This window comes from Hemiscyllium ocellatum, chromosome 19 (genome assembly GCF_020745735.1).
Source record: "Hemiscyllium ocellatum isolate sHemOce1 chromosome 19, sHemOce1.pat.X.cur, whole genome shotgun sequence".
Taxonomy (NCBI): Eukaryota; Metazoa; Chordata; class Chondrichthyes; order Orectolobiformes; family Hemiscylliidae; genus Hemiscyllium; species Hemiscyllium ocellatum.
The window spans coordinates 46157684-46185336 of NC_083419.1; the positions used below are offsets into that span (position 1 = coordinate 46157684).

The following is a 27653-nucleotide window of genomic DNA, read 5'->3' on the forward strand; positions in this document are numbered from 1 at the left end:
TGTTCATGTCCCTACCCCCCACAAAAAAAATTCAAGAAGGCAACTCACCACCACCAAGGCAAAGAGAGGTGGACAATAAATGCAACGCCCACATTGCACGAATAGTTTTTTTTAAATTAAAAGCCATTAAGTAGTAAATTAGGATTTTGCTGCATTCGGCAACATATCGTCTTCTAACTCGGGATGAGGGTACTTTTTATTTTAAAACAAAACGAGAATGAGAAGTTCGCATTTGGTTGTCGTGGGGGATTTCCAGGTGAGAGAGAGAGAGGCTATTTCACTATTTCATTGCCTGAGCTCCGGCTACCCCAGGGTTAATGGAAAGTGAAGTGAATTGTAAGAAGTTGGTTACCAAGGGAACGATTCTTGCCGTTCCATCTGGGCGAGACCAACTGCAGGCTGGAACGGCGGGGGGAGTCCGAGCACCGCACACGGCGCTGCTCCAACTCACAGATCATTTATGCTTCCCCGTCAAAGGAAAGCGAACGGGTCACGACAGCCGGGTCAGGCCGTTCCCGAGCCGCGCAGGAGGCTCGGGTTCTGGCAGCGCGGTTCTCCTGCTGCTTTTAATTTCCGGGGGACGCCCCCCCCCCACCGCGATGGAAAATGCTGCGCGCCTGCCAAGTGGGTTTGAAAAGATCAGACAAAGGCCGCAGGAAGCCCTCGGGCTGCAGGCGTGAGAGTGAGAGCGAGGAGCTCCGATGGAGGAGGACGACGAAGGGGTGGGTGCAACCATTCAGAGAGAACAACTCCGCGGCCTCCACTTTTTAATCCACCCCCTTCCTCCTCCTTCCCCCCGCGATTTAAAGTAATGCAAGCCTGGGTGGGGAATGCATCGGCAGCCGTGCCTTTGGGCTGAGAGCCCGGAGTTTTAAAGCTGCTTTTCTGATGCGCCGACGGGTTTTGCAGTTTGAATCCGACTGCGCAACGAGCAGCAGCAGCACGGTCACGTGACGCAGTCCCGGGGATCGCGAATTGATCGATTGGCCCCCCCAAAAAAAGGGAGAGACTGAGACACACAGAGAGAGAGAAAGGGAGAGAGGCCAGTGGGGAAGATCGGGTCAAAAAAATATGGAGACGCACATCTCCTGTCTCTTCCCGGAGATTTTAGCCATGATCTTCAGTTATCTGGACGTGCGGGACAAAGGGCGAGCGGCACAAGTGTGCGCGGCCTGGAGGGACGCTGCTTACCACAAATCCGTCTGGAGGGGGGTCGAAGCCAAGTTGCATCTGAGGAGAGCCAACCCTTCCCTGTTCCCCAGCCTGCAGGCCAGGGGCATCAGGCGGGTGCAGATCCTCAGCCTGCGCCGTAGCCTCAGCTACGTGATCCAGGGTATGCCCAACATCGAGAGCCTCAACCTCAGCGGCTGCTACAACTTGACAGACATCGGCCTGGGGCACGCGTTCGTGCAGGAGATCCCGTCCCTCAACGTGCTGAACCTGAGCCTCTGCAAACAGATCACCGACAGTAGCCTGGGCCGAATCGCGCAGTACCTCAAGAACCTGGAGGTGCTGGAGCTGGGCGGCTGCAGCAACATCACCAACACCGGCCTTCTGCTCATTGCCTGGGGCTTGCACAGACTCAAGAGCCTAAATTTGAGGAGCTGCCGGCATGTCTCGGATGTCGGCATCGGCCATTTGGCTGGCATGACCAGGAGCGCTGCGGAAGGCTGCTTAAACCTCGAGTATCTGACTTTACAGGACTGCCAGAAACTCTCGGATCTCTCCTTAAAACACATCTCCAAAGGCCTGACCAAGCTTAAGGTTCTCAACCTGAGTTTCTGCGGTGGGATTTCTGATGCGGGTATGTTGCACCTATCACACATGACCAGTTTGTGGAGTCTCAACCTGAGGTCCTGTGACAACATCAGCGATACCGGCATCATGCATTTGGCCATGGGCAGCTTGAGACTGACGGGCTTGGACGTTTCCTTTTGTGATAAGATAGGCGACCAGAGCCTGGCTTACATCGCTCAAGGCTTGTTTCAGCTCAAGTCGCTTTCCCTCTGCTCCTGCCACATAAGTGATGACGGCATCAACAAAATGGCTCGGCAGATGCACGAATTGAGGACCCTAAATATCGGCCAGTGTGTAAGGATTACAGACAAAGGACTGGAGCTCATAGCTGACCACTTGACCCAACTCACTGGCATTGATCTTTACGGCTGCACAAAAATCACCAAAAGGGGATTGGAAAGAATAACGCAACTTCCCTGCCTGAAAGTTCTTAACTTGGGACTCTGGCAGATGACTGAAAGTGAAAAAGTAAGGTGAAAAATTTTGTTTAAAACAAACACTTAAGAATCGCCTCCATTGCTGTCAAAACAGGAGTATACTGTTGTTTTTATTCCTCCAAAAATTATGACTTTAAAAAGTGATGTTCGTTTTGTTGTAACTTACACGGCAAATTATTTCCACACTGTGCTATCAAATAAGTTGCAGTATTCCCATCCTTCAACATGGTTTTCAATTGCAAAACAAAAAGCAATTCTGACGGTGGTCACTGTTTCTGGAATTTTGTTCACACTTTTTGTTTTGTTGATAATATGCATATTGCTGATAGACACATTCAAGGCTACCTCGTTTTCTTTTGTGCCCTGAAATTAAGAAGTTTCACAGTAAGATCTGTCCTTATAGCAACCTTTCCCCTCCCCGCCTCTGGTTGGTCTACAGCGTTACCCTTTTGTGGACAAAAAAAGATATATTTCAATGAAAATAAAGTTGGCTGGAAACCTTTTTACAAATAACCTATGAAGCACACATGACGCTGGTTTTCGTAGACTTGGCTGCACTCAAGTCAAAAACCACCGAACTATAGTTTTATGCAAAGGAAACAAAAAAAGAACTGAAGTTGGAAAGTAGACGCCTTGATCTGGCAGCTGTACAGGCTTTTCTTTTCGGTCGAGATTTACAACAGTTTGTGGGGGACTTACTTTCCCTGTCCTTTTTAGAAATGATTAAAGCCCGTTCTACCTTAAATAGGGCGACCACGTCAAGTGAAGAATCATCGATTCCCGAGGATTGAATGCCTGTCAGGGCCGAGATGCCGAAGGGCAGGCAGGCAGTTAGTTGCTGAAGGAAAACAAAAATCCTGCTGATCAACCCTATATTTGAATTGTACTGTATGTGAATTTGTAAATGATACTTAAACGTTTTATATTCTTACAGTAAACGTTAAAAAAGCTGATATTTATATAATAAAGACGGGAAAATATGACGTATGTTTTGGAAAAAAAAGTGTCAGTGCCCCTATTGTGTGTGATCATTTCGAAAAGTACGGTGGTGGAAGTGGGCCAATGGCGCCTTGTTGTCAGTGACGAGATGCAGTCGAGGGCAGCTTTGTGGAGCCTCTCTTGTTGTCTGATCAGGTTTCCTTTTTCACCCGGATAGCCTTGTTCTTTACACTATGCACCGTATTCCCAAACCTCCCGACGATTCCCGTCGCTGTTTTTTAAAAAATTTTTTTTTTGTTAATGTTTTTTTTAAAAAAATGAAAGGGGGTTTGATGGTCTGAGCGAACCCGGTGCTGGCGCGGCATTGTTGGGCAAAGTTAAAAAGCTACGGCGCTCTCCTTTTCTGCTTGCCCGCTCATGCATACCAAATAGCTTAGTGTGCAGCTCCCTCAGGATCCTCGTCCTGCCCCCGAGGTTTTTCTTTAAGCATTCCTATCCATTTCTGAGCGCGTTTAATCGGCTTTTCAAGCGGAAGGGAAGAAGGCTGCTCCAAGACTTAGTCACAGCAGCAGTTCTTTCAAAAAAAAAGTGGGTTGGGAATATGTAATAGTTCTGCGAGTTACTGGAGATGTGAATGATTTTTTTATATAACTTTTTTTTGCCCCAAGTTGTTTTAATGAGCATTTTAACGATCCCACAATGGCTTTCATAATTTTTAATTTATAAGACAGTTGATTTAACCATATTTTAATGTTTTCAACAGACAAGTGTCAGCTTTTAACAGCTTCATGGTAGAATATAGCTGTTAAAAATAAATATTTCGTTGAGGTTTGTCCAATCTGGAATTTTTCAACCACCTTTTTAATAAACGCTCCTTTTTTTTTCCGGTAGGTTTTCTTTTTAAGGTGGAAATGACCTCCAGCTGCCAGGACTGCCATTTGGTACAACCCTAATACTTTACTGTCACATTGTACATAACGTTTTGATGATGACGTGCCTTTTAACTGCTCTTTCCATAGCCATCATAGGTTGGAGTTACTTTAAAATATAAAAGAAAATTTTTTTAAAAAAAACTATGTAATATCAGGTCAATTAGGACTGAAATTATTCCAGCTGCAAATGTGTTGCTGGTCAAAGCACAGCAGGTTAGGCAGCATCTCAGGAATAGAAATTATCTCAGCATCTCAGAAATTATTCCAACAAAATAGTCAAAATATAATACCCATGATGGAAGATACCTAAGTTCACTTAAAGGTAACAAATATCAGATTAAAATTGTGGGTTGTGTTCTTTCTTAACATTACATATATTTCTCAATCATAGCATATAGTCCATCTCAGAAATTAATTTCTCCTACTTCTTAAATTTTATGTGGGGGAGGGGACACAGATGAATGAAACCACTTCACAGTATTCCAAGGGCAAGTTCTGTAAATTAAAAATGACTAAGCTTCTGTTACCTTCCTGCCCCTCCAATGAGAAGACTATCTGAACCTGCTTAACATGGTAACATTCAAACAGCAGAGATCATCTATATAATCCAAAGCTATTAAGTAGGGTATTTGTGCACTTGGATCTCAAACACAAATTCATCTTCAACTGGTTGATATAAAACTGTGCCTGATGGAAAACCGATCTGTTTCATTTGCAACTTCTGGTATCTTTATTAGAAATGCACATTTCAAATTCACTGCATCTAATTAAAATCATTTTTACTGTTCACTTTCTAAGATGAGGGTAATTGTGATAAATAATTTTTCAAAATAAAAAAATGGCTGAAATATTTTTTTTGCAACAACTGATCCCTTAACTAGCTGCTAGGAATTTGTGCCCCACACAAGCTCGAGATATTCCACCATTTGCCTTAATTATGAAATGCTGTTCCCTCAAATAACAATACAAATTAATAATTCTTCAAGCTCATTCATGACAGTCATAATGAAACTTCTACTATAATTTTAAACACTTAGGTCAATTAACACCACAAATGTGTAGACAAACAAAAGCCATTCCAGAGTAATTATGTACAAAAGGGTGACATGACCACAGAACCAACAGTGGGCAAGTTGAAATGGATAATACCCACAAGCTCCAATACAGGATTTCAGTTCCCAAATTTCATTAACTAAAGGTAGATTCAAAGGCAGTGAGATAAACAAAAGATTTATCAAGGTGGCAAATACTAAAGGCCAGTGCTACTTAAAAGTAGGATGTGTTCTCTTTATAAAATCATTTTATATAAAAGAGAACCTAATTGTTAAATCCAACAAGTTCAATCTAGGTAAGATTAAATTATTTTCTAAAAGAAATATATAGATATTCAAAATTGTTTCTTTCCATTTTATAATATCAGGGATGAAAAGATTCTGCCTATTTTTTGGCAGATTTTGGTTTTGCCTGAGTATGATACTCTGCTTTTGGAAATAATTTTTGCCCTCTGCCGCTTCATGGTTGTCAGTGCATGCATTCAACTCCAATTTTGTATGCTTTTAGTCGACATCCAAAGTCAAGGCCTAAGTGTGGGGACCCCCATTGGAGTTCATGCCTAGATCTAAATCCCAACTACTGCCAGTCAGCCTTGCACCAGCCTTGTCCCGGTTGCTGTCTTACTAACAGTATATGCTCTTCTGTTGCCTAATTGATGGCAAGTGGTTTGGAAGGATATGGGCCGGGTGCTGACAGGTGGGACTAGGTTGGGATGTCTGGTCGGCACGGACAAGTTGGACTGAAGAGTCTGTTTCAGTGCTGTACATCTCTATGACTCTAGTTGGAAGAGGCAACAGAACCTGACCTTCCGCAGGGTTCGGGCTGGTAACTGGGGACAGAGAGCAGCAGAGGCCAAGTTTCGTGGGTGTAGGAGGAATAAGGGAGTACAAGTCTTCATGGGTTTGGTACTGAGGGATAAGCAATGCAGGCGTACTTGAACTCGATCATGAAAACTTTGAAGTCATGATAGCTTGGCCAGGAAGAGGTCTGTGGGCCTGGTGATGCTGTTAGACCACAGGAAAGGTGAGGTTGCTGAGTGATTTTGGAAGAGTGGAGAAGGACAGTGTGGTGTGGTGGACAGGAGAGAGTTGGTGATAGTGGGATGAGATTTGGGAAGGACATGAGTTATTAGGGACAGACAGTTGGGAAGAGGAGTTCCTCAGCAAGTAACAGGGAGGGAACTGGGAGAGGATCTCCTCCAGTGAGTAGCAGCGAATGGTTTTTGAAGAGGAACTATTGACTGAGTGGGGGGTTGAGGGGAATAGGAAGAATATATGGAGGGTGTGGGAGAAGGATGAATTATAGTGCATTTGTGGGACAGAGGTGTTTCGCCAAGTCTTCTGTCATCAGGAAATATAGAGAGATCAGCTTAAACCAACATGAGTTTATAAAACAATAGCATTTCTACAAAGTACTTCTTAAGAAAAACACATTTTCATATTTATATCCAACATTTTTATGTTGATTTATAATATGTGATTCTCAAATGATATACTAAACATTGCTATGCCTTTTTACAGCTGTTTTGCTTTGCTGACATCTGGTTTACATTAAGTTATAGATTTTTAAAGTATGTATATTTATTCATGGCCTCAGTATTACTGGATAGCCAAGCCATTTTTTGTCCGTCCCTAATTGCCCCGAGAAGTGGCTGGTGAATTAAATTGGTCACACTGGAAAATAGTTTGTGAGTCCCTGCCATAGTCACGTGCTTCACTTTGCATGTACATGATCGAATAAAGGTCATGTTCTGTTGTCCATATGGACATCAGCTTGTATTACATATGCTGTCAGCATTGAATAGCAATATGCTGAAGTTACTTTGGTGACCTTAATCAGTTGTTTTGTCCACAGTATTAGTGGTATTAGAAGATAAACAAAGAGCAAACTGATGTTTCTTCCAACCTGAAGTCCGTCCCCATTTGAAATGGCCTAAACACTTCTGTGCTTTTTGTCACAAAACAAATCGGGCTTTTTTGTGTTTACCACTTTCAAACCATGACCAATTCATCCCTGTCATTTGTCGAATGTCGTATGACATCAACCAGCAAGATGACCTAGTCTTTTTGCCAAATAATCTCGAAACAGCAGAAGCGTAGTTTTCGTATTTTATAGAAATCTAGATTCAGGAGTAAACTACATCCTTTCATTCATACATGTTATTAATTCGTGGTATTTATTCCATGATACTGGAAATAAGCCTGGTTGGAGTTGCTTCACTTTTTGAGATTTGCATCATATTAGGTCAGACATTCCATTGATTAAATGCTAAGATGCAACACAATAATGTTCTTATATTTTGCTGGATAGCAGAGATAATATCTAAATATGATCAGTGTCTTATGTATATTTATATGCAAACTTTTATTATGGAAAGATTTGTCCTGGGTTCACATCAAACCTCCCATTGGTGGACATTAATAGAATGCAGCTTATTTGGTGTAACTTCTATACAGAATGTTTTGGTCTGAAACACATTTTAGCAGTTTAGCCTTGACAGTGATTTCATTTTTTCTGCCACGGTAATAGGAATTCTCATCAATAGCCACTAGATTTTTTAGTATGTTTTGAACCAACTGCAGTATTGATATGAAAGAAGCTATTTGTTATTAGGATGAAATCAACATGTCAAATCCTATTGAAAATGAATCTTTCATATTTGCTTCAAAAAGCCACCGATCTCCAGGTGTTAAATAATCATTGTCAGTTTCATTAATAATTAGGTAAGCTTTTGAATTGTTTCTGTGTCTGCTCTAATTAGAGAGACTGACCACCAGGAAGTTCATACATTTTTGAAAACTCATTGAATTTAATTCAATGAAGTAGTTCAGAAGAAATACTAAGTTGATAATGAAAATAAACTTCTATGAAATAAACATTTTTTGACCCAGATACTTGGATGAAGATTTTGCTATTTAAAGGAGTATTGTCAGAACTACATAATTAAGCATCAAAAGACTTCTATCTTTTGAAAACAAATTTGAATACTAAAGATTGTGATCTTCACAAAGGATCTTCTGCTTGAAAATTATACTGAACACTGTCAAAGTCTGACCCAGACAAGATAGAATGTTGGTATACCAGTATATTACACCACTGAATCACGTGAGGTAGGATTGTTAGGATTGGAGAGACAAGCCATTTCCTTTTAGGGAAGTTCATACAAAGGACACAACATTTAAATTGCTTATGTTTCCATTCCACAATATAGAGATAGGGAGAGACTGGATAACAGGGAAACCGTTTCAAAAGTAGTCATGAATGAAGAGAAAGAGGGAAATACCTCACAGCCACTATTCGTTTTATATTGTAGGTTTTTTGTTAATAAATTGTTCTTTGTGTTGGATGGATAAAAAGCAACAGTGTATCTGCAAGTCTAGTAGTTTAAATGAACATAAATCAACAACCAACAAGATAGATATCAGATTAACTGTGCTATTCCAATTTTCACACCACATTATTCTGCTGTGTCTGTTTGTCATTAGAGATGGTTAAAAAATGTCTGTGAACTTGGGTTCATGTATAACCAATTATTCTCTAACAAATAGTTATTTCATGATTTGTAAATCAAAGCACAATTTCACTGATACAGATTAAGGTTCTAAATAGGGTGTGCCTATTATAAAATATAGATCAAGGAATTGAAGCATTTTTCAGTAGTTTTGATATTCTCAAGGTGAATCAGTATCTTTATCACCATAAGGTTACCAGGATGACTTGGAAACATTTCTGTGAGGTTAACCAAATGGGATATGCAGTGAGGAGCTTGTCCAATCATAATGGGCGTTAGCTAATTGAATGCGTCAGAGATGTAATAATTAGCAACTTTTTTCCCCCATTTTCATAAAAATGGTTATAATAAAGTAGAATTTCCTGCTTTATGTATAGTTCTATATTAAATGTAAACATTACAATTAGCTAACAGGAAAATGGAGTCAGCCATACAAGTATGGTGTATTCTCAGTAATTTGTAAATATCTCTGTATCTGAAATAACTTATTTAGAGATAGAGTAATCCTTGGTATTTGGTGTGAGTAGTTTGCGAATGAAAATTAATATGGAATATACCAGAAGTAAAGCAACTGCAATATTTAAAGTTGTACAACATATGACTGAGTTGGAGTAAAGGTATCTGTAAGAATTGGAGTTAAGCTAACTTTGGGTTAACCAAAGGGCATTAGAGATGGAGGATGGAACTTCCCTATCCCTACATCAATATGGGCATTGGTGAGAAAGTTGGGAGAATTGAGAGATCAGCAGTAAAGAGATTCCCAATATCAAGAGCAAAAGGTTTCAATTTTCAACAAAGTATAGAACAATGAGACAAGAATCTTACTAGTGAGGGTTGAGAGGCCAATAGACATGCATTAATATCCTTTGACATCTTCCTAATTACATCTCACTGTATCGATATGAAGTTTACATTCTTCCACCCATGGATAGAAACTAGACAGCAACAAATCCCAGCATGGAAGCCTAGCAACCTGGCAACTCCAGCCCTCCAATTTGGACATCAAGCACCAACATTTCAGGGCATTCTCCATGCATAACCCTAACCACCAGAACCTCCAGGTCCCAGTCAATCAAGCAAGAGGCATATTTCCCTCCATCTGCCATGTTTGGGGAAATTGACAGGAACCAAGCTGTGGTCTGCCAGCATTTGACCATGTGTGCAGGTGCTTTTTAAAGATACACCGCTGCTAGGAATCCGAGGAAGTCCCAGTCTGTGGTAAGTGAGAGTATGAGCGAGGCACCAGAAATGCATGGTGCAACTTTGTGGGGATAGAGTGAGAAAACTCACTCGGGCTTATGGAGAAAAATCCTCCATGAAACTCACCAAAATTGACAACCAATTTCAAATGAAATTCAGGCCAGATTAAGTGATTTTCCTGTATAATAATGTTGGACCACTACCTATGGGCTTTTGCTGTGTTTCTTGTCTTCATTTCTAAATATGTATCTCAAATATATAAATTTTAAGTCTACTTTAAAGACACAGGAATGCACCAATGCATTTGCAGAACAAAATAGTTTATCGTTAACAAAGGTATTGAAGAAGAGGTATTGTTTTGAAAAGCATTAAGATAGATAAGTTCCCAGGACCTGATGGGATCTATCCCAGAATGCTGAGGGAGGCCAGTGAGGAAATTGCTGGGCTTTGTACAAAATCTTTGTCTCGTCTTCATCACAGGAGGTCCCAGAGATTGGAGAAAAGCCAATGTTGTTCCTTTGTTTAAGGGATAATGTGGGAAATTACAGGCCAATGAGCCTTATGCCTGTGGTAGTGAAATTATTAGAGAAGATATTTAGGGACAGGATTTACTACATTTTGAAAAATATGGATAGGCAGCACGGTTTTGTGCTGAGGAAGTTGTCCTTCATAAACTGTGTTTTTCGAGGAAGTGACAAAGGTGATTGATGGGGTCTGGATGGTGAATTTTGTCTGATTGGACTGTAGCAAGGCCTTTGACAAAGTGCCTCATGGTAGGCTGGTACAGAAGGTGAAATCACATGGGATCTGTGGTGAGCTGGTAGGATGGATACATAACTGACCTAGTCATAGGGAGTATTGTCGAATAGAAACTTAAGGGTTCAGTTATATAGTTCCTTGAAAACAGCGTTACAGTTAAACAGGGTGAATAAGAAGCATTTAGCGCTCTTGCCTTCATTGTTCGGACCATTGAATAAAGGAGTTGGGACATTATATCGCAGTTTTACAGAACATTGGTGAGGCCACTTTTGGAGAACAACGTACAATTCTGGTTGCCCTGTTATGGGAAGGACATAAATTGGAGAGGGTGTGGCAAAGATTTACAAGAATATTAATGGGACTGGAGGCTTTGAGTTATAAGGAGAGGCTGGATAAGCTAGGACATTTTTTACTGGCGCACAGGTGGTTGAGGGATGCTCTTAAATAAGTTTATGAGGGGCATGGATAGGGAGAAGAGGCAAGGTCTTTTGTCCAGGGTGGAGAATTCCAAACTAGAAGGCATAGCTTTAAGCTGAGGGAAAAGTTTTAAAAGGGACTTGAGGTGTAACTTTTTCGCACATAGGTGCTTTGTATGTGGAATGAATTGCCAGAGGAAGTGGTAAATGCAGGTACAGTTACAACATTTAAAATACGTTTGTACAGGTACATAAAGAGGGAAGGTTTAGAGGAATGTAGGTTAAACACTGGTAAATGGAATTTCAGGTCGTTCTGCTCTAAGGCAACAGTTGCGTTCCTCTGCAACCTTCCCCTATAGAAATTCGCACTGTGAAAAACTGCTATAGAAACAGAGTTTGGAGAAGATTTGTAGCTCAGGTTGAGCTACAGAAAATTGCGGTCAAAATGATGTTGTAGATTGCCATACTCATTCAGCAGAAAGTCTGTGTTCTTCAGTGTCCACAATTCGTTGTTCACATTATAGCCAATTTGGATTGATGAAACACACATTATACCAGAACGGCCTGTAGTTTAGTTTGGGAAACTTGATGAGCATGGACCAGTTTAACCAAAGTGTCTGTTTCCATGCTGTATCACTCTATGACTCTATATTTCATTCTGTTTAAAGCCTAGACAATCAGTACCATCACAATCTTTACAAAACACAATTAATAACAAGTCAGTTTTCTCTTTGTCTTGTCAAGGACACTGACACTTGATTGAGGATAATTCCTGAGACTAGCAAATATTCAGAATCCTGACAAGTGCCAATTGGTTATTTGGCATAAATAATTAAAAGTCATGCAAGAACCCAATGTATATTCATTTATCAACAGGAACCACTGACGTCAAATGTTGAGCAAGATTTTTGAGTGACGATTTCATCTTCCAAAGTCCTGAAGCACGGAGCCAATTTGGAGCATATCATTTGAAATCAAGTTACTTTAACCAAATGGAAATCAAATCTAGTATTTTCTAATAGCAGGATAGTGGACCAGATAGTGCTTTTGCTTATTTTATCAATAAATGTATTTATCACTGACTTGCTTGCTTGAACATACTCTGGTTAACACTATTTTGCAAACTGATGATTGTTATTTTAAGATAATTCCTGCCTCTGGTATCTCAACACCACTGCGAAACAGTCCTGTTCACCAACATACTACCCATCGCAAACTCGTGATCATTCAACTCAACTACCCATCTCTACCACCCCTCCCTAAAATGTAATCTCCAGGCCTACTCCCTCTTGGATGTTGATGCTTCTCTAATTCTGGCTTCTTGAAGTGTCCTTAGTTTGAACTCCTCCATAATTAGTGGCTATCTTTAGCTGCCTATGCCCTAAGCTCTGAAATTCTGTCCCTAAATCTATTCATCTTTAATTTTTATCTCCCAATTTCCTTTTACTGCTCCTTAACATGAATGTTTTTGACCAAACTTTTGGCCACCTTCCCTAATATCATCTCATGTACCGCAGTATCAAATTTCATCTTATAATGCTCTTGTGAAGTGGCTTGAGACATTTTCTTATGTTAAAGCCACAAGTAAATGCAAGTTAATACTGAAATTGTTTCGATTAATTTAGTATTTGATGTACCCTCTGCACAGTAATCAGTTCATGACGATATCTATATTCACAATCTTTCAGATGATTTGCTTTTATATTCACAGTCAATCCAGATGCAGATTCTATTTGTAGTTCAATCCAGTGCTAAAATTTGAAATGTTTATTTATTCCTGCACAGCTAGATTGAGTGCAACATCTCGATAAGTGAGCACACAAGATTATTTTGTTGTACTGACTCAAAAAATTGATGAACATGTATAATTGTTCTGCAGGATTTATACAGCAATTAGACAGGAAGACACACATTGTCAAGGTAGCTATAAAAATCAGAATGTAGAGAAACTTTTGCAGCTCCACCTTCAGTTTATACTGGTACTTGCTCAAAACTGATACTAGCAATGAAACCTAACCCTCAAGAGGAGGAGAAAGAGGTGAGTGGTAGTTAAAAATAGCACTGATTTGGCATGCAGCTTGATAATGATTTATGTTCCTGAATGTAGGTTGAATTTTAGTGTTAATGTATATAAATTGAATACTAAAAACCTGTTCAAGAGGTTCTTTATAATCAAGAAGCACAAAACAGATGCTTTAACAATATAAGACTAAATGTACAATATCAAATGCAGAACTTTTATTTATGTTTGGAGGCTGAAATATCTTGCATTTGCTTAACTTTCTTGTGGAGGAAAGGAAGAAATGCTGAATCCAAGCCTTAATGTTTGACAGCTGGGAGTGTCAGGCAAACAGACATCTGCAGACATACTGAACAAGTCAAGCCTGACTGGGAACAAAGAGAACCATGTGGAGAGGGAGGATCAAAGCCATGTATAAGAGGGGAAAATCCAGACAGCCACAATTGTGAAATTGGAACGAAGAGATCTGAAGCCAAAATACGAGTAAAGTAATTAAGTTAATAATCAAATATTAGTATTTTACATCTTGAACACCCACTTTATTTTCCTAAATTAACAATTAATTTTCCATGTTTTCTTCTTCTTAAGGAGGGAATGACGAATCAATGACAACATTGTATTATAACAGCATATGGGAGAATAACCAAAATGTAGTTTGATGACACATGCCCACTAGGGTTTTATTTTGGTATCTTTTAAAGCAAATTAGTCTTGGCGGGTATGAGACTGAAACCCAGGTGCTTATTCCTTCAAGACAGCATTGGAAGAGTGCCTCTGACTGGCACTACAAATGTATGTGAATATACCAAATGGACAGATACAATAAGCAGGTTCATCAAACTTGTGCCAAGCCATGATGGCAGACCATGAGGGTTACATTCTTTCACATTCCTCTAACATCTCTACTATTACTAGATTATCCCACCCAAACTCATACCTAGAACCATCTGATTCTCCAGAGAATGTCAACAAATTAAAACCCAGAGTTTAAAACCCAGGGGAAAGTCTTCTCTGACCTCAGTCAATTGAAACCTGTCCAGGACATCACATAGACTAAGAGTAACCTTTAAAGATCTTTCATATGGTATGGCCTCTTCCCCAGTCAGGAATGAGTACAGCTCGAGTACACAAGGGTATACAGAGAGATGGGGAGATGGCGTTGTAGTGGTAATGTCACTGGACAAAGAACCCAATGACTAAACTAATCCTTTGGGTCTTGGACTCAAATTCCACCATGGTGCTGGTGGAATTTGATTCAATCAATAAATCAAAATACAAAAGCAGCATTGGTGACCATAGCAATTGATTGTTGTACTAACCCACCTAGTTCACTTCCTCCCCTCTTCCCCAACCCCTCATGTGGCCCACATGGTTCCAGTCCTACAGCAAAGTGGTTCATTCTTCACTGCCCTTTGAAATGACTTAGCAAGCCACTTAGCTCAAGGGAAATATTGAGCAACACCCAGGTCTAAGGAGAAATCATTCAACACCCACCATATCATCTAGCAATGTAATTCCTCAGGCTTAGTGGTATTATTGCTAGATTATTCATTCAGAAACTCATCATGTTCTGGGGACCCAGGTTCGAATCCCACTGTGGCAGATAGTTGAATTTGAATTCAAGAAACAATATCTGGAATGAAGCATCTACTGATGACATGAAATTATTGTCAGTTTGAAAAACTCATCTAGCTCACTAATGACCTCCTGGGAAGGAAATCGGCCCATTCTCACCTGGTGTTGCACATGTGACTCCAGACCCAGAGCAATGTGGTTGACTCTTAAGATCCTAGCAAGCTATTCAGTTGTACCAATCACTATGAAGTCTCAAAGAAATGAAACCGATGAACCACCTGGCATAGACTCAGGTACTGGAAAAGACAACAGCAGAAACAGCTCTGTCGACCCTACAAAGTTCTCCTGACTAACATCTTGGGGCTAGTGCCAAAATTAAGAAGACTGTCTTACAGGCTAAATAGCAGCCTGATATGGTCATACGCATGGGATCATACCTTACAGGCAATGTCTCTGACATTTCTGCATATGTTTTGTCACAAATGCAGTACAGATCCTGCAGAGGTGACAGCACAGTGGTATATAGTCAGGGAGTTGCTCTGGGGATCCTCAGCATTGACTGCAGAGTCCATGAAGTCTCATAGCTTCAGGTTAAACATGGGCAAGGAAACCTCCTGCTGATTACCATGTACAATCCTCCCTTGGCTGATGAATCGATATTCCTCCATGATGAACAACACATGGAGAAAGCACTGACAGTGACAAGGGCACCAAATGTACTCTGAATGGGGGAATTTTGGAATCCACCACCAAGAGTGACTTGGCAGCAGTACTATTGACTGATCAATTGTTCAATCCTAAAGGACTTTGCTGCCATACTGAGTCTGAAGCAGGTGGCACAGGAACAAACAAGAGGGAATACCATTCTTGACCTTGTCCTTACCAATCTGCTGGCTGCAGATACATCTGCCCATGACAATTTTGGTAAGAATGACAAGCTCACAGTCCTCGTGAAGACAAAGTCCTGCTGTCACATTGAGAATACTCTCCATGGTGTTCTGAGGTTCTATCACCATGCTAAATAGCTCATATTTCCTACAGATCTAGCAACTCAAGATGGGCCATCAATAGCAGCAGAATTGTATTCAGCATAATATGTAACCTCATGGCCCAGCCTATCCCCACTCAATCATTACAATCATGCCAGGGGATCAACCCTGGTTCAATGGAAGTGCAGGAACACATGACAGGAGCAGCACCAGGCACACCTCAAAATGAGATATCAATCTGGTGAAGCTAACATACAGGACTACTTGCATGCCAAACAACATAAGCAGCAGATCTAATCTCTGCAATCCTGCCACGTCCAGTCATGAAGAGTGGTAGACAATTAAACTATTCACTGGAGGAGGAAGATGCTCCACAAATATCCCCATTCTCGATGATGGAAGAGGCCAGAACATCAGTGCAAAAGATAAAGCTGAATTACTGGCAGCAATCTTTAGCCAAAAGTGCTGAATGGATGATCCATTGTGGCCTCCTCCAGTGGTCCTCAGCATTACAGATCGCAGTCTTCAGCCACTTGAATTCACTCCACCTGATATCAAGAAGCAGTGGTTGTACTGGATAGTGCAAAGGCTCTGGCAATATTCTGACTATAGTAGTGAAGGCTTGTGGTCCAGAACCTGTTGCTCTCCTAAACCAAGCTCCTCCAAGACAGTTACAACACTGGCATCTACCGAACAATGTGAAAAATTACCCAAGTATGTCCTGTACACAAAAAGCAGGACAAATTCAACCTAGCTTCATCAGTCTACCCTTGATCATCAGTAAAGAGATGGAATGCAACATCTGATCAGTGACACCCAGTTTGGGTTCCGCCAGCGTCATTCAGCTCCTGACCTCATTACAGCCTTGCTTCAAACATGGACAAAAAAGCTGAACTCCAGAGGTGGGGTGAGAGTGACAGCCCTTAACATTAAGGCCACATTTTATTGAGTGTGACATCATGGAGTCCTCGCAAAACTCAAATCAACTGGAATTGGGTCTAACTCTCCACTGGTTGAAGGCATACCTGGTACATAGGTTGTGGTCAGTCATCTCAACTCCAGAATTTCCCTGCAGGAGTTCCTCAGGGTAGTGTCCTAGGCTCAACAATCTTCAGCTGCTTCATCAGTGACCTTCCCTCCATGTCAAGGTCAGAAGTGGGGATATTTACTGATGTTTAAACAATGTTCAGCACCCTCCATTTGCTACTCCTCAGATACTGAAGCAGTCCACGTTCAAATGCAACAAGATCTGTACAATATCCAGGTTTGGGCTGACAAGTGGCAAATGCTACACATATGCCATTACCAATAAGAGAGAATCTACCCACCACCCCTTGGCATTCAGTGGTGTTACCATCACTGAATGCACCACTCTGAAAGGGTTCAGAAAAGATTTACAAGTATGTTGCCAAGGCAGAGGGGTTTGAGCTATAGGGAGAGGCTGAATAGGCTGGGGTTATTTTCCCTGGAGCATTGGAAGCTGAGGGGTGACCTTATAGAGGTTTACAAAATCATGAGGGGCATGGCTGGGTAAACAGACAAAGTATTTTTCGTTGGGTGGGGAAGTCCAAGACTAGAGTACAGATTTAGGGTGAGAGGGGAAAGATATAAAAGGGACCTGATGGACAACGTTTTCATACAGAGTGTGGTGCATTTATGGAATGAGCTGCCAGAAGAAGTGGTGAAGGCTGGTATAATTACAACATTTAAAAGGCATCTAGATGGGTATATGAATAGGAAGGGTTTAGAGGGATATCAGCCAAATGCTGGTAAATGGGTCAAGATTAATTTAGGATATCTGGTTGGCATGGATGAGTTGGACCAAAGGATCTGTTTCCGTGCTGTACATCTCTATGACTCTATCAACGTGGGGTTCACATTGACCTGAAACTCTACTCAACTTGCCACATAAACACTCCATCCGTGAAGGAATAAAAAAAAATTCCAGTGATTGACAATCCTCTTGGAAATTCTTCCTTGTGTGGCCTAACATCTAATCTATTCCCAATCTTATTTTGTTCAGCCTTATGTCCTCTGGACCTCTCTTAACTGCTAAACTAAAAGTTATCAACAGGGTTGCTGTCTGGCTTTTTAATTATTTTATAACTCTCTGTCAGATGATCTTCAAGCTTGTGTTGCTTTAAAGTAATTTGGCCAAAGTCCTTTAATCCGAGTGGCTGAAACCCTTTAAGCTTGGTATAGTTCTATTAGCTATCTGCTCTAGACCTTTTCCAGGGCCAATATATCATCCACCATTTAGGGAACCAAAATTGGAGAGAGGAACATAGATATAAAGCAACCAGTTGAGTATCAAAGAGGTGTCCCTCATTTTATCCTGAAGTATTCTATCAATATCTTGTTATCTTTTGTTGCAGTTTCTTTCACGTGTCTTTGGGAATCAGTACACAATGACAGCTAGATTTTTTTAACTTTTCCGGTCTCTTTTAGTACTGCTCTCTGAAGTATCCTGAGTTGGCTCTTCCATAGTTCATGCTGCTACATCTATCTAAATAAGGTTGTTTTCAGTCCATTGAATAAGAATATGTTGATACGTTGTGAATTTATCAGCTAGCACATGCTACTGAATGACTACATTTCACATCACTGCAACCATGAGTCCATCCAACTTAATCCCTTTGGAACTTTCAAGATGGTTGACCATTTCTTCTTCCAAATGTTTGCCCTGCTTTACAAATATATCCATGTTCTACTTCTTCACAGTTTACAGATGAAGAAATCTGGCAAATGCTGAATTGGGATTTTCACAGCTTAGTTAGGTGGATAGCTGGTTTGTGATGCAGTGATGCCACAGCGTGGATTCAATTCCTGCACCGGCTGAGCTCAGTATGAAGAACTCTACTTCTCAACCTCTCCCCTTGCCCAAGAGGTGGTGACTCTCAAATTAAAACACCACTAGTTGTCTCTCTCTAAAGACAGAGCAGCCAATGATATAGTAGGACAATGGTGACCTTATCTTTACATAGAAGACTTGCTAATGAAATTAAACTGTATTAATTACAGATCACATTGCAGTATGAGTAGGAAATTGGTTAAAGGACAGAGGGAGAGAATCTTTCAATTAATGGCTTTTGGGCTCGGGAATACACAAAATGTTACTTCCCAGAATTCATAGGGTATAAAGGAAAATATATCAAAATTGGTAGTTAATGTAAATGAACTGTGAAAAAGATTGAGTAAAACTTAAGGAAGACAGATGGGATAGCAGATTGGGTAGCTAGATGTCAGGTGAAAATTAATGTGGAGAAATGTAAAGTATTGCATTTCTGAGTGGCAGAAAAAGGAGAGGATCAATGGTAAAACTTTGAAAGAAACACAAGTGTAGAGAGTCAAAGGGCTAGACAGGTTTTTTTAACTAATGGGAGGATTATGGAAAGCTACATTTTATAAATGAGAGCACAAAAGAACAATGAGGTAATGCTAAACAGTACAACTGACTGGTTAGGCCTTTTCATTTTATTGTTTCTGGCATATGCCTTGAGAATATTTCAAGAGAGTCTGAAATCATAACTTGTTACATTTTAACAATTTTGATTTTTAAAAAATCATGCAAAAAAAATGGGATTTCTTGCTGTTCACTCCTGATGTGTGTCAGGAATAATGAAGTTGAAACTCTCATAATTATTCTCCTATTTTAGAAAGAATGTCGTAGAGGGGGTATACAGGAAAGATTTACAAAGACAATCCTAGGATGATGGTCAAGACATTTGACAAATGGAGTGGAAGGGTCAGATATTGGAGAGGTAGAGCCAAGTGTTATCAGCTGACACGTGAAAGCTGATGCTTTGTTTGTGGGTAATTTTGCCAAGGGCAAGCAGGTAACATCAATGAGTAGGTAGAGAAGTTACATGTAGAGAGGCTGGGTTTATAGGTGGAGGAACAATTAAGAATTGTTGGTATGATCAACTGTGTTAAAAAGCTTTAGACAGCACAAGAAACAAATAAAGCATAGAACACATTGCTGCCACTGTGCATCCGTGGTGCAGGGAATGACTGTTAAAGGTGTTAGATGGTGCCAATCAAGTGGGTTGTTTTGTCCTGACTGGTGTCAAGCTTATTGAATGCCATTATAACCTCATCCATCCAAGCAAGTGGAGTGTTTTCCATTTTACTCATGGATCGGCACTGGAGAGACAGAAGGTTAATCATCACAGCATTTCTAACCTCTGACCTCTTCTTGCATCTACAAATATTTATATGGCTGGTTGAATTCTTACTCAATAATAACTCCCAGTGTATTGAGTGGGGAATTGAATTATGGTAACACCATTGATAGAAAAGGGGAGATAATTAGTTGGAGATGGTCATTGTCTGACACTGTATGGAATGAATGTTATTTGAATGTTGCTTACAATGTGCCTCATGTTTTCAGAAGTCTTAATCAAGCAGTTTGCATTTAGTACTTAATGTCTCCTTGAAGCCACACAGCCATGCAGCCACCAAAAGGTCTTGTCCATTCCTTTACATTACAGCACCTGCACAGGCACCCCACATAGACAAATCACCATGCAGTCCAAACAAAATCAGGAAATATTGACTGGGAGCCAGTGCACTAATTGTACCCAAAACTAATTCAAGAATCAGATTTGGTGGATGCAAAGAATTATCTGTATTAAATAACTGGAAGTCCAAGCACAATTCTAAGATGCACAGCAGTAAATTTGGAGTGAGCACTGAAATGAAAGACCAGTGTAAAAAGAAATCTTCTTTCCTTTCTAACAGATGCATTTTTTTCATTATGTTTACCCAGTTCACCAATATGCTGCCATAACCCCTTCTTCCTTTGCCACCCACGACCCTAACTGACCGCCCTGCCCTGCCCGCACACAGGGGATGTGCAGGAAGTATCTCATGTTCTGTAATATCAGGACATGCAACAAATGCATTAGCTATTACAAAATACAGCAAAAGCTATGAGTCCTAGTAACATCTTAGTTGCAGTACTTCAGACTTGTGCTCCTCAACTAGCCATGCCCCTGACTAAACTGTTCCAGCACATTATGACACTGGCAACTATCCAACAACATGGAAAACTGCCCATATATATCGTGTCCATAAAAGCACCTTGAATCTAATCCAAATAAACACTATTCCATCAGATACACTGAACCATCAGTAAAGTGATGCAAGGTTGACATTGCTTTCAAGCACCACATGTTCAGCCGAACCTGCTCACAGATGTTCAGTTTAGGTTCATACTCATCTCCAAATCGCTTTACCACTTTCATCAAAACATGGACAGAAAAGTTGAACTCAGGAGATGTGAGTGACTACCTATGATATCAAGGCAGTATTTGATTAGTGATACATCAAGGTGGCCTGGAAAAGCTAGAATTAACAGGAATCAAGGGAAAAACAGTTCACTGGTTGGAGTTATACCCTGCATAAAGGAAGATGGTTGTGGTTGTTGGATGTCAATTTTCTCAGCACCCCAGGACATCTGTGCAGAAGTTCCTCAGGGTAATGTCCTTGATCTGCTTCAATGACCTTCCCTCATTCCTAAGATCAGAAGTGGGCACGCTTGTTGATGGTTGCAGTGAGACTCATCAAAAAATGAAGCATGTCCAGATACAGCAAAACATAGGCATGAAATGAAAAGTAGCGGAGCATTTGCCCCACATAATTTCAAGTAGTGATTATCACCAAAGAAAGAGAATCCAACCATCTCTTCCCCCCACCCCCCCAACAACAACTCCCAAATTCCCACGTGCTATTCAACAGCATTGCCACCACTGAATCACATTTAACGGACCAGAAACTCAACTAGACGAGAGGTACACATTCATATCAAAGGTTGGGAAGTCTGTATTTAGTAACTCACTAACTGACTCCAGAAAACCTTTCCATCCTCTACAAGGAACAAATCAGGAAAGTACTGGAATATTCTCTAGATTAATGCAGCTTCAACAAGACACAAGAAACTCACAGGATAAAGCAGCCTACTAAATTGGTACCTCATTCAGAATGTTAAGCATTCACTCCCCCTACCAACAATGCACAAGAGAAGCAGCATACCAGATTGGTAACTTTTCAGGACTCTCTAGCCAGCACATTGAAAATCTATGAACTCCTCCACCCAGAAGGTCAAGGACAGGAAATGCATGGGAGCACCTGTGCCCACAAACTACCCTACAAGTCACACAATATGCTGAGTTGGAAAATATGTTGCTGTTACTTGGTCACAAAACCTGGAACTTCCTTCCAAGAGTGATGTAAATGTACCTACAGCAGATGGTCCCCAGTGGCTCAAACAACAAACATTGGCCCAGTCAGTGAAACTCACCATGCAGTGAACAACTGAAGATCCCAGTGATGAGAGGCTCTAGTTAAAGCAATAGTAGGAGGAACTGAGAAACTTTTGATGATAGTCAGGAAGCTTAATGCTGGATAATATAGATTTGTTCAGAATTTGAGGGCTTGCATGTAGTAAAAAGAAGCTGAAAATGTGTTGCTGGAAAAGCGCAGCAGGTCAGGCAGCATCCAAGGAACAGGAAATTCGATGTTTCCGGCATAAGCCCTTCATCAGGAATGGGAGTGAAAGACAGGGAATAGGAGTAAAGCAAATAGCTCTTTGGTGGCTTTAAGTTACTATGACTCACAACATTCGGAGCTAATGAAATATGTTCTCTTGTGTGTAGCCATTTTGATTCTACACTGCAGCTGGTAATCGTAAAACAACTTGGGATCAAAGGGGACAGTTAGTCTTCATCCTGTGATTCATATCAATGCAAGGTTTCAATTCCACAGCAATACATCTCTATCCTGAGAAGGAAACTAAACCTTTACATCAAAAACAAACAATTAAGTTTGAACAGTCCTCTAGTTCTCATGGAAGCAGTTCAAACAACTATAAAATCACTGCTAAATAAAATCGATTATCTGGTTTTCATATGACTTTGTATTGTCTGTTTCCAGGATACAGGGCTTATTCCTCTTGGTATTGGGAGCTAGATAGGATAGTGAAGGCGGTGTTTGGTATGCTTTCTTTTATTTGTCAGAGTATTGAGTACAGGAGTTGGGAGGTCATGTTGCTGTACAGAACATTGGTTAGGCCACTGTTGGAATATTGTGTGCAATTCTGGTCTCCTTCCTATTAGAAAGATGTTGTGATACTTGAAAGGGTTCAGAAAAGATTTACAAGGATGTTGCCAGGATTGGAGGATTTGAGCTATAGGAAGAAGTTGAATAGGCTGGGGCTGTTTTCCCTGGAACATCGGAGGCTGAGGGGTGACCTTACAGAGGTTTATAAAATCATGAGGGGCATGGATAGGGTAAATAGACAAAGTCTTTTCGCTGGGGCCGGGGAGTCCAGAACTAGAGGGTATAGGTTTAGAGTGAGAGGGGAAAGATATAAAAGAAACCTAAAGGGAAACTTTTTCACACAGATGGTGGTACGTGTATGGAATGAGCTGCCAGAGGAAGTGGTGGAAGCTAGTACAATTGCAACATTTTAAAGGCATCTGGATGAGTATATGAAGGGTTTGGAGTGATATAGGTCAGGTGCTTGCAGGTGGGACTAAATTGGGTTGGGATATCTGGTTGGTATTGACAGGTTGGACCCAAGGGTCTGTTTCCGTGCTGTATATCTCTATGACTCTATGATTAGCTTTCATTCTGATTCATGCGCACAAATGTAGAATTTGAATACATTTTTAAAAATTAACAATCTAATAATAACCATGAAACTGTTGTGGATTGTCGGAAAAACCCATCTGGTTCACTAGTGCCCTTTAGGAAGGAAATTGGTCATACCTGGTCTGACTTACATGTGACTCCAGACTCACAGCCATGTAGTTGCCTCCGAAGGCACTCCCGGCAAACAGGGATGGCAACAAAAGCTGGCCTAGCCAGCAACACATCCTATTAATGAATAAATTGTTCTGCTGATGATGATAGGCCTCGATTTTCTTGCTATGCTGTTTTGTGGTTTCTTAAATGCGGGCTGAATGAAGGTATCACTTGGGTTACAGGGTACATAGTAGAAAGTGAGGACTGCAGATGCTGGAGATCAGAGTCGAGGAGTGGGGTGCTGGAAAAGCACAACAGGTCAGGCAGCATCTGAGGATCAGGAGAATCAACATTTTGGGCAAGAGTTCTTCATCAGGATACATAGCCTGATTCCAAAGTCTCTCTGCAATGGTGGCTCTTTTAGGTTTTACAGGTATTGGATGTAGGTTTGCTCGCTGAGCTGAAAGATTCATTTCCAGACATTTCATTATCTTACTAGGTAACATCTTCTGTGGACCTCACACGATGCAATGCTGAAAATTCCTGTTTTCTATTTATATGTTTGGGTTTCTTTGGGCTGGTGATGCCATTTCCTGTGGTGATGTCATTTCCAGTGGTCAAGTCACTTCCTGTTCCTTTTCTCAGGGGGTGGTAAATGGAGTCTAACTTGATGTGTTTGTTAATAGAGCTCCTGTTGGAATGCCATGCTTCTAGGAATTCTCGTGTGTGTCTTTCTTTGGCTTGTCCCAGTCAAAGTGGAGTCCTTCCTCATCCGTATGTGAGGATACTAGTGAGAGAGGGTCATCTCTTTTTGTGACTAGTTGGTGTTCATGTATCCTGGTGGCTAGTTTTCTGCCTGTTTTTCCAATGTAGTGTTTGTTACAGTCCTTGCATGGTATTTTGTAAATAATGATAATTTTGCTCATTGTCCTCACATACGGATGAGAAAGGACACCACTTCGACTGGGACAACACACCCATCCTAGGACAATCCAAATAAAGACATGCACGAGAATTCCTAGAACTCTATCAACAAACACATGGAGTTAGACCCCAGCTACCACCCCCTGAGAAAATGAACAGGAAGTGACTTCACCACAGGAAATGACATCACCAATCCAAAGAAACCCAAACATATAAATAGTAAGCAGGAATTTTCAGCATTGCTTTGCATGAGGTCCACTGAAGATGTTACCTAATAAGGTAACGAAATGTCTGGAAATGAACCTTTCAGCTCAGCGAGCAAACCTACATCCAAAACCTCAACATAAGCTACAAATCTTCTCAAAAGTTGCTTTTACAGGTATGTCAGATTGCTCACAAGATATTGAATCTTTGGTTTCTGGTCTAAGCACAAAATTTGTTTGCCGTTGCATTTTCACTAGCATTCGAACATTTTGTTCTGACAATTCGTCATTTTCTAAGTTTTTCATGTTCTTTGCCTTGTTTTCAGTTAAATCTTCTTCTCTTTTGTGTTTTTTATTATCTTTAATGGTAAGAGCTGGCTGACAGTTTATCTTGGTTTGTCTGCCATATTATCCTTTTAATTGGTGAGTTCATCAATATCTCACCAGTGTAATGTACCAGTTGAGAAGGATGATGCAGTTTTCAGGATTCTCTTCATCATTTTAAGTATGCCCTGCCCTGCCTTTATCTGTTAAAGCTTTAGCAAGCTGGTGACATGACTGAACACATATTGCTTTGTCAACTTCTGCAATTCCTTTTTGAATGGTGCCCACACCTGCTCTAACTGCATTTGGAATGCCAGATGTGAAGACAAGCTTTCGTCAAGGCTAGATCATCAGACTTTTAAAAATTAGATGACTAAAAAGATGGAGCTAATTCCTTCCATATGCTTCAAATAGATCATGGATCTTTTCTGGTATTTAATGACTTATAAAAGAATGTTTTTTGATGCTGGGTTACAACCTGTTTACACGTTTAGATTTGATGTATGCAATGTTCCTGCCCATCGGTTAGTCATCTTGCTGGTTTTCTAAAGGCAATCTTGGGTTCCTTTGCAATTTGAGTGAATGCTGCAACTTCTTCTTTCATGTTCTCACATGTAACAAATTGAGCCCCCCCTCAAATATCAGCCTGTATTGTTTGTTGTGATTATTTCTAATACAGAAATATAGCATTGATATACTTCAGAAAACTGGGGAATTATGTGTACTCCACGACTCAGGTTCCAGGACCTATTATAGCATGTTGATTGTTTTCACTTTTGCTTCAGATCTTCTGTGAATTAACAGAACTTTCTTACATTTTGCCTTTTCAGCTGTGAGATACATGCAGTCTGCGTAATTGCTCAGCAAGGAATAACCTCTGTAGGAACTGACAATTCAGGCCCCAATAGATACACTACCTTCTAGCACTGACGAAGCATCAGTTGAGGGTTGGGCTGAGATGGAAACGAATAAACATTAGAAAGTTAGGCTTAAGCACCATATTCAGCACATCTACACAGGACAGCAGCAACTGCTGGTACAGCTCAGTGGTTTCTGAAGTTCTGACCAATTCTGGTCCAAGTTTTCTTGATCTCTATATAAGAACACTGCTCAGTCCCTCTTCTCATGTGACTGTTCAGGACCCACTGTGGGTTTTGTGGAGGCCAGCAACCCTCATTTAATTCAATGTATCAGCCTTCACTGCTTTCCAATGTAGCCTAGGAAGTTGAAAGCATGCCTTTACCTTGTGGGATGACATTTTTCAGACTTACAGTGAGAGACTGGTGAAAGCCCCAAGCAATTTCGGCACATAGTTTCATACTTTTACAAATATAACATCTATCTCTTGACTCAGATGCTAATACTAATTAACTCTTCCGAAACAGCTTCATACTAAATGGGGTCACTCTTTTAAAATGTCCTTTTTCCACTTGTTTAGATTCATTTGTGTTGTTATTTTATTCCCTCAATAAACATGAATGTGTCTTCAATAATGTGACAGAGTCTAGAAAGAGTAGGTACTATCTGACTCATCGGTCAAAGTGTAACTAACTGCATGAGAAAGCCGAGCTGTATTTTCCAGGTAACATATAGAGAACTACAACTATTGCTTCATAGGTTTTAGAAAAGTTGCATTCAATAATTGAATTAGGTTCCTTTAACATATCAAATCTTAATGGAAAAAAAATCTTGTATTTTACTGTCTCACACTGGAGGTCATTCAAGTATTTTTAAGACCTCTGTCCAAATGCGGGTAAATTATCATGTTTCTGACATTTTTGGTTGTTTCCTGACATATGATGCTCCCAGTTATCCCTTTTGTTCCAAAGGTGTTCCAATAACATGCTGAGATTACTTGCCAAATCCAATTGACTGGGAGATTCCTTTGCACTCAGTCCATAAGCATGATGTAACCTTCTGATTGTATGTATTCAAATGGCAAGCACTCTGATTCATATTTATATTCTGAGTGCTTTAGTGTTCCTATGAAGCCCAACACAAGCTGGAGGAATGACATCTTATTTTCCATTTAGACATCTTATAGCCTTCTGGACTCAGTATTGAGTTCAACAACTTCAGACCATGAACTCTGCCCTCCATTTTGCTTTTCTCATCTCTGCTCCCATCTTTCCCCAAGATTTGGCCTTCTTCAGTTTGCTTTCAGCAGAGCTGTCCTATATTCTGCTATTAACATGTTCCCTGGACCCTCTCTCTCTTGTATATAGCCATGACCACTTTCTATACCTTTTCTTGTAAAACCCACAAATGCTATTCTCTTTCACACTTTAACCTTACCCTAACCTTCCATCCTGTTAATATTGCTCCTTCTCATCTTTTACTGTGACATATAATCCACCAGTTTTCTCCTGGTGTTCACTTCTGAAGAAAAGTCATAATGAACTCAAAATGTTAAATGTTTCTGTCTCCACAGATGCTCCCAGTCCTGATGAGTGTCTTCAAAACTTTGTTGTATTGTCAACTTAAGCTTTGCTGGATAGGGCAAAGCATGAAGATGCAATGGCCAGTGACATGGCTGTGTTCAAGGGGTTTTGTATTTAACATGGTTTGTTAGTGTCAAAAAGCACTAAGTACTGTTAACATTGTAGTAATCGCATTAACATAAATTGTAGTAATTTAGCTGAAACAGACAATAGGAAGGTGCATGTTTCAGATATCTCTTTCTCACTTTCAGTTTTATTTCCTTTGTAATATTCATTCTGGCAGAAGCCAAGTCTAACGTGTTTGTTTCTGATACCAGATAATATTTCTCATTGCGTGCCAGTTGGTAATAAACAAATTATTCTGGAGCTGATCAGGTGTGCTATTTG

The 27653-nt window shown here is 40.5% G+C and overlaps 2 protein-coding genes across 2 annotated transcripts in view; one reads left to right on the forward strand and one right to left on the reverse strand.

The window, feature by feature from the left end:
* Positions 1 to 27653, reverse strand: part of wnt5b (wingless-type MMTV integration site family, member 5b) — a 145122-nt gene that overhangs the window by 74595 nt on the left and 42874 nt on the right. The gene's annotated exons all lie outside the window — the stretch shown is intronic.
* LOC132824962 (F-box/LRR-repeat protein 14) lies at positions 465 to 27505 on the forward strand. Its single transcript, XM_060839879.1, has 2 exons — positions 465 to 2265; positions 27257 to 27505. The coding sequence occupies exons 1-2, from the start codon at positions 1072 to 1074 to the stop codon at positions 27395 to 27397; spliced, it is 1335 nt and encodes a 444-aa protein (XP_060695862.1). The 5' UTR covers positions 465 to 1071; the 3' UTR covers positions 27398 to 27505.

Excerpts from the sequence above, each read along its gene's own strand:
- LOC132824962 (XM_060839879.1), top strand. The coding sequence starts at position 1,072 with ATGGAGACGCACATCTCCTGTCTCTTCCCGGAGATTTTAGCCATGATC. Across the intron at positions 2,266-27,256 it reads AGATGACTGAAAGTGAAAAA|ATGCTCCCAGTCCTGATGAG; the intron begins GTAAGGTGAAAA and ends CTGTCTCCACAG.